This window comes from Macrotis lagotis, chromosome 3, assembly GCF_037893015.1.
Source record: "Macrotis lagotis isolate mMagLag1 chromosome 3, bilby.v1.9.chrom.fasta, whole genome shotgun sequence".
Taxonomy (NCBI): domain Eukaryota; kingdom Metazoa; phylum Chordata; class Mammalia; order Peramelemorphia; family Peramelidae; genus Macrotis; species Macrotis lagotis.
The window spans coordinates 225,808,539-225,816,780 of record NC_133660.1 but is presented as its reverse complement, the minus strand read 5'-3'; the positions used below and the strand labels follow the sequence as shown (position 1 = coordinate 225,816,780).

At 37.2% G+C, this 8,242-nt stretch overlaps 1 protein-coding gene across 6 annotated transcripts in view; it reads right to left on the bottom strand.

The window, feature by feature from the left end:
- Positions 1-4,737: 4,737 nt before the first annotated feature.
- Positions 4,738-8,242, bottom strand: part of CTBP1 (C-terminal binding protein 1) — a 456,395-nt gene continuing 452,890 nt past the window's right edge. For 2 of the 6 annotated variants that reach the window (XM_074229968.1, XM_074229967.1), the window contains exon 11: positions 4,742-6,751. In XM_074229968.1, the coding sequence (XP_074086069.1) occupies positions 6,565-6,751 (187 nt within the window). In that variant the 3' untranslated portion in view covers positions 4,742-6,564. Of the gene's footprint in view, positions 6,752-8,242 lie in introns of all 6 variants that reach the window. The other 4 variants (XM_074229972.1, XM_074229971.1, XM_074229969.1 and 1 more) reach the window with 3 other exon arrangements.

Here is an 8,242-nt window from a genome sequence, read left to right as displayed (position 1 = left end):
TGATTTCAGGGGTTTAAAATACCAAGTTTTGTTTCATGGTTTGCCATGGCCCAAGAATTCATAGCCAATTGGCCATCTTATTGGTGAAGGGTCTCTCTATACTTAGGATGGTCCTTAAAAGTTTAGGTTAACCACCTACTTAGGAAAACTCAAGTGGATAAAGGATGACTATTGTCCATGGTATGATGTAGCTAAATGAACAACCTCTAGATGAACAATTTTGTCCATCACAATATAGACTTTGAACACAGCACTAAAAATGGAAAATAAGTTGGTTTGAAAAAGTGGATTGGATAACCTTCACTAAATTGCAAAGTTCATTTAACGAATCCCCAGACTTCTGCCAGAAGCAAAGGCCCACTTTTTAAAATACAATGTTATACTGTCATTGTATTACAATAAGTCATGAGGGGTGGCTAGGTGGCGCAGTGAATAGAACACTGGCCCTGAGTTCAAATCCAGCCTCAGAAACTTAATAATTACCTAGCTGTGTGACCTTGGGCCAGCCACTTAATCCCATTGCCTTGCAAAAAAAAAAATGAAGGACAAACACACAATAAGTCATGAACCACTAAAATTTCAGAGGAATTAAGAATAACTATCACAGAGGGCAATGGAGAATTAAATGGTGGGTATGAGGTAGTTTCAGCATATAACAAATAAGGAACAATGAAGAAAAATAAGCCTGAAGGTTGTTAGGGAAATGCATGGGAGAAAAAGATGATCTACTCACTGGTACCCTTATTTCACAATTCCCAGAAAAATGAGTAAGAGTTTTAGCATATTGAAAATGGATCCCCTAAGGTAAATTTATTAGCAAGAGAGGCATAGCATAGACTGGCATGAATGAGTTATGCTCAGTATCATCGGAGACAATATCCAAATAGAAGTGTTCCGAGATCCACTGGAGTAAAACATCTAGCAAATATAATATATAATTTTGTGAAAACATAAGAATAAATTGGATTAAATGTTCTTTAGTTTAAGCAGCTTTCCTTTTGATCCAATACAGCTTTAAAGCTTTTCAGGACTTTTGATTTCAACATTTGAAATTAATCAAACGCTTAATGGCTGTTTGATGTGGAGTATGAATGATGAAAACCTCAGCCACCCTGGTGAATCATTCCTTTTCATGGTTTGGGAAGAGATAGCATTTTCTTATACCTTGCAGAGAGTCTATGACAGGCCTTCAAATATAAGAAAATGGTTTTAGTTTTCCCAACTATCATATCACAATGGTACTCACTGATCTTGTCTATTAACATCTCCCAGATCTTTTCCAAACTGCTTGTTTAGCTATGCCCCTAGGTGATATAATAAGCAAGAGAACAATTTGTGATATCAGGAGGGCCTGAAATCAAACCAGTCCTCAGATATTTACCAGCTTGTGATGCTGGGAAAAAGTTTAATTTCTATCTGCCTCAGTTTTCTCATTTGTAAAATGGAGAATTGGGTATCCTGTCTAACACCCTTCCCCACCCATCTCACGAGGTTGTTGGTAAAATGAGATTATTTATAAAACTTCAAATTTGATGCTTGCCTTTATGCCCTTATCCAAGTTACTGACCTAAAAAAAAAACCCGTTAAATAGAAGTCACGTAAAGATCCCTGGGGCCCTTTACTAGTGACTGCTTCCAAGCTATTATGATTTGAGTTGAGCCTCTCACATGGAAGAATTGTTTTTAAACAGAGCTGTTTTAAGAATGAAGCAGGTTTTGTAAGTGAATTCCTTGTCAATGTAGATAAGGTCTAAGATAAGGATGGATTCTAATCTGTTAGAATTTAGAAGGGATTCCTAGAGACCTTAAAGGACATTCAGTTCAACCTCTAAGTAGAAGATTCTGCCACTTACTACCTGTGAAGTTTGGGCATAATTGAACACTTTAAAATAAGGTTAGAATTGATGAGCTGTAAGCTATAAGCTCCCTTTCAGCTTTAATTCTGTAACTACTCTCTGGATCACAGTGCTCAACTACTTTGAATATACCTAGCTGTATTATTTTTTAACCTCAAATCTCAATTTTTCTGCAAAAGTAGCATGCAAAATCTTTTGAGCTAGCAATGCCACTACTAGGTCTGTATCCCAACAGAAATGAAAAACAAAAAGGGAAAAGACTGATGTGGTCAAGGCTATTTGTGGCAGGGGATTGGAAATTGAGGAAATGCCCATCATTTGAGGAATGGTTGAACAAATTGTGATGGGTGATTATGATGGAGTATTACTGAATATTATAGAAAATGATAAACAGGATGTTCTCAGAAAAACCTGGATTTACAAGAGCTGATGCAAAATGAAATGTACTGAATACACAGTGACAGCTAATATTATAGAATGATCAGCTGTGAATATCTTTTTCTTAGCAAGTGACTCAAAACTCAAGTATTTATGAAGAATGCCATCCATTCCCAGAGAGTTGATAGTTTTCAAGAATACAGATTGAAATATACTTAAAAAAAAACTTTTTCTTGAGGTTTCTTTTGGGGGGGAGGGACATGGGTCTATGTTTTCTTTTACAGCATGACTATTTTGTTAATGTTTTGCATGACTACACATTTATAATCTAAATCAAATTGCTTGCTTTCTTATTGAGGCAGAGTGGGGTGAGAGTGAATTAGAAACTCAAAGTTTTTACAATTGCTAAAAATGGTTTTTAAATATAACTGGGGAAAAATAAAATGCTAAATAAAAATTTTTTAAAAAGATTTAAAAATAGCATGTTAAACTTAAGATACTCTACTAAAAAGTAGGGTAAACTATATGTAATCTATAGTATTTCACTAATCTACCAGTTTGGGAAACCTGTTTAAAAATAAAAATTCATCTGTCATAATTTGTTCAACTTAAGCTCAACAAGCATTTATTAAGAGTCTTATCATATGCCCGTATGTTATTATGGGCCAGGTACTGTAACTGTGCTAGACTGAAGCACCAGGACCACCATCTGCACCTTCGCCACAATTAACACCATCACCACTGTTGCCACCACCACCACCATCAAAAGCATCTTGGTATTCCTGATAAAACTATAGCTTTGTGATCAGTTTCCATTTCTACATGTTCACAAACCATCTCCTTGATGACATATTCCTGATTTTTACAAGGAATTGAAGCCAAGCTTGTTTTATTAAGACTCTTCTCCCTTCCACTGACAAAACTCCTAGGAAAAATTGTGTACATCTGTTGCCTCCTTATTTTCAGCTCTCCCTCAATTCTCAGTTCTTCATTTTCCACCTGGCTGTTCTCCTGAACTTTCCTTGTATTCAGAAACTTGTCTTCCTTGCAAGATCACATCAACTCCAAAACTCTTAGCTCTTCAGTTCTCTTTGTCCATGGGTCCCTCCCTCCCTTCAAAGCACTCCTTCCTTCCAGATCCTCTATTTGAGGAGGGCACCCAGGATGGCTATATCATTTTTTCCCCCTTGATGCAGGATTTCATCATGCCCCCGTGTTGGGTATCCTGTCTTAACACCCTTCCCCACCCGTGGAAGCTCAATTCAAACTCTTCCCTTTCAGGGGTTTTTCCTGATAGCTCTTGTTTGCAGTGGGTTTCACTACCTAGTCATTATTTTTGTTTTATATAGGTGTGGGTATTCCCTTTACGCATCTGTGACAAATGGAAGCTCATTAGGGCAAGGATTGTCTAACTTTAATGACCTAGCACCTAATAGGGGCTTGTGAAATATAAATGTTTACTTGTCAACAGTTTGTAGATGATTTTATCCTTTTTGAAAACCAGGACATTTGCCCATGTCTATCTCGTTCCATGGTTAACTCTGGTTTTCCACAATCGGGTTACAGGGTGATTCAGCAATGAAACGTTAGGATGTAGCTCCTTTGGGTTGGGGTAGGGGTGTTTGAGTTTATCTAGAGCAATTAAGGGTTCTCTTACTATCTCTTTATTACAAAAGTTTTAGGAATTTTTTTCCTTTTTTTTTGGTTTCTGCAAGGCAATGGGGTTAAAGTGACTTGCCCAAGGTCACACAGTAAATATCAAGTATCTGAGGTCACATTTGAACTCAGTCCTCCAGACTCCAGGGCATGCTCTTTCCACTGGACCACCGAGATGCCCTAGTCCCAGGAGTTTTAACCCTTAAACCACCAGCAATCAAATAGAAGAAGAGAGTTGTTGACTCCAAGTTTTAAGCAAAGCTCAGGAATAAATAAATTACCTCTCCCTGACACATATTTTCATTCTAATGCCAACCCCATGGTACCCTAGAATAAGTTTCTTGTTACTAGGAATCTCTTTTTACATCATTACCCTTTCATTCTTGGACAGCTAGGTGGCTCAGTGGATAGAGCAACAAACCTGCATTCAGGAAGACCTGAGTTTAAATCTGACCTCATTCACTTGGATATCTACTAGCTGGGCAAGTCACTTAACCACAATTGCCTCTATTTTCTCATTTATAAAATGAATAAGAAAAAGACAAACCCTCCAGTATCTCTGTCAAGAAAACTACAAATGAGGTCAAAAAGAGTCAGTCAAGACTGAACAATTTTTCTTTTTCCTGAAAATGACCATGGTAGAGAATTTTTTTAAATGGCTGAAAAATCTGATGAAATTGCTGGAAATAAAGCACTAGCCCTAAGATAGTTCTGTATAGTAAGACTTTTCTCCTGGTAGATAAGCAGTCTTTCTCTGATAGGCATTTATGCTAAATTACTCATGCACGTACTCCTTCTGTTGAATTTCTACTTATCTTTTAAAGTCCAACTGAAATATCACTTTAGTCATGAAAATGTCCAAGTCCTGGGGCCAGCTTCTACTTCTTCTCATCAGTCTTTGTATGACAGAAGACATCAGGGGTGTCAGACTCAAACAGAACAGGGGTGTCAGACTCAAACAGAAATGGATCACTGCAGCATTTATGTTAATTTAGAAAGCAACAAATGAACATTATAACATAGTACTGTATTTTTATTTTTGTGAAACATTTCCCAGTTACATTTTTATCAGGTTCAGCTGCATCATCTCGGGCTCAGTTTTGTGTTGGACAACCAGCCATTTCATTGATGTGCACTATCTAAGCAGTACGAGGCTTTCCTGTTGCCAGACCAGTCAGAGAAGTAAATGGATTGGAATTCATTGGTAGGAAAAGGAAAATGAATGAGAAACTTCAAATTATCTTCCCTCAAAAGACACTGCCAACACCATGGACTTAATATGTATAAGAATTAAGTGTGTCTGAAGACCTTAGTATTCCTTCTAACTTACTGATTGCCATACACACTTTGTGATACTCCATTTGAAGAAAAGGTTCACTCAGAAGACTTTGGACTTTTACTTTATATATCCCTATATTAGGACCTAGGGCTTTGATTTCTCTTTCCTGAGGGATCTGCTCATCTGCTGGAATAGCAATGAACAGGATCATACACTTGAGATCCTTGGCTTTAACACAGTACCTTAGGTCAATACTTAACAAAGGGAAAAAACTGAACTATTTAATATGAACTATATGTCACTCTGTCCTACAACTATCTTTTCTATTTCTATATAACTGTGAAGGGGAATCTGTAAAAGTAAAGCCTGTTTATTTATTTCCCAGTTTCCAAGAGGACATTATCAATATCTTGTTAGCAATCATGAAAAAACAAACTTTCTCAAAATGGTATGACTCAGAATGATAGGGATAGAACTAAAAGTTGACTTAATTTCTAGAAATAAAAATGTTACACATAATATATTTGTCTGGGATTTTTATTTCTTTAAAATAATTCATACAAATGGTTACAGTCACAAACATGATTTTAACCAAAAATATTGCTAGCCTACCACATTACCAGGAAGGAATCAATGTAGGCGATGAAATGCTGCTACCCTTCAGCAGTCTAGTGCCTTTTTGCAAACCACCAATAATATATACTTTAACTGGTGACCAAAAGCACAATGCTCATTTATACAAAACCTCTGTCTTCCTCAAAATCTCTTTGCAATGTTGTCTTCATTTGGAAAGAAGGGAAATTCATGCCCAAATCAGAAGAAATGGTTTTTCTTTTGTTTACTAAATTAGTCTAAAAAATAAGACAAGCAGGTAGAAAAAACAATGCACTGTGTGGCGTAGAAAGAAAAATGGGAAAAATTCATTGTCCTGAGAAGTTTGCCAACTGCCTCATTTTGGGGCATGTTTTAACATATAAAAAAAAATCATCTCAAAATTGGTTTTTTGAATGCCTCCTTTTTGCTTTCTCTTTTGTTGACAGCTAAGCAAACAAATCCTTTTTAATGTTCTAAAAACTGTACACAGACAAGTACATTCATGATATAATTAACTACTAACTTCTCTTGCTTAACAAAGAACCCATAGGACACAGAAACAGTGAATCAGTCCACTGGACGGGGGACAAACTACAATTTATACGGAGGAAAAAAAGTTTTCCAAATCTTCTTTTCACCTCCCACACCTTTTGCCTTTTTATATCTGTATATTGGACCAGTTTCTAAAACAATTATGGTCTCCTGTAAGTTCATGGTTTTGCCTCTATTCAAAAATCCAGATTTTTATCCACGTCATCTTCAAAGTTGAAAGCTCCAATGTTGGGAATGCTATTTTCTTAGGCTACAATTGGTCACTTGGGTGGTCTCTATCAGCTTCTGGTTTGACGGTTTGGCCAGGGGAAGGAGCATGGGGAGGATGGGCCACAGTGGGGAGCCCGTGGGATAAGGACATGGCGCTGGGGACTATTCCTTCTACTGCTGCAGGGATGCCAGCTGGAGCCACACTCACCACACCTGGAGGGTACCTGCTGGAAGAGGTAAAGAACAATACATGGTAAGGATTCCTAAGTGCCCTGTTGACGGATAAGAATCTTGGAGCTATTCCATGAGGCTTGTCAAGCTAAAACTCCTTTGGAATTCTGAGGCAAAGGAAGATTGTTCCCCTGTACAATTTGTTCTCCATCATCTGTATTTCGATCATCAACTGTCAAAGTTTGATCCCAGGCTGCTTTCCTCTAACCCCTGAGACTGCTTCTAGGGCACTTCTCATCCTGAGCACATGTACTAAGGAAATACAGACTCTTTTTAGCCCCAATATCCATGAAGTGTGAGAACAAGAAGAGGTCATTTGTTGGATACCAGGCCTGGAGTTCCTTTTCACAAGCTGGGTACAGGGGAGTGTGCAGGGGGCTGATTTTTCACTCTGATATAGGAACAGTCCTGACAATGAAGAACTCTAAGAAACTTTACAAACTCAGTTCCTTTGGGAACTCACTCTAGGATGGAATAGTCATTCCTGCAGGTAAGTTTTTCTAAGGTAAAATGTTCTTAATATAAAACCATGGGAATAAGGGGTATATCTTAAATACCCACCTCTTCTACCTGGGAAAGCAGAAGTTCTTAGATCACATTAGCCAAACTCAGAAGAAATTCTCTATCACCTCTAAACTTGGAAAAACCAATTATGAACAATTTAAAAAACTATAAATATATAGTATGTACTCAGCTATGATTCCATCATTCCATCTGTCTTTCCAATCTCTTCTTCATCATCTTCCTTCATAAAAAAAAGTGGCTAGGATGTCATCGAGTCACCAGAGACCACTTCATTTAACTTTGGCAAATGCTTAAATGTAGTTACTCGGTCTTAACCTTTTTTCTGAGACAGCCCATAGCTCTGGCTCAGGCTCATCCCCAGCAACCATATTTCATGCAGTTGTGTGTTTTCTGACCCCACCCAGCAGAGAGTGTTATTTTCCAGGAAGTGCCATGAGTACATTCAAAGAACAATAAACTGCAGCTGTCTTTATTCTTGGGTTTCAGAGTTTGAAACATGATGTCTTAAAGAATTAATAATCAATCATTTTTTCCCCTAATACTAACATTTCCTGAATGAAGACTAATATGGTCCTCCTTTCTATTTTCTCAACAAATTATTCAATGAGCTCAGGCTTAAGTGGATAGTTACTTATATATTTCTTGCTGACCTCGTTTTAGTTAGAATATCTAAGAAGTTAGGTTGATTAAAAAAGAACATTTAGTGAAAAAAGTGCTATTAAGGGAAAATAGAAGGGGTCTTGCTATGGCTTCTGTTGTTCAGATTATGGAGCTACTTTGAATCAAATCACTACTTTATTCTCCTTTAGAAGATACAGAGAAGATTTCTAAATATAATGAAGTTTCCATGGGAAAAAGTTGTCAAAAATGTAACAATCCTGCTTTTCCTTTCCATTGTAACATTCCCTTCCTAAAAAGAAGTCCAGTAACACTGAGGAACAGAGAAGAAAATGATCTCCTTG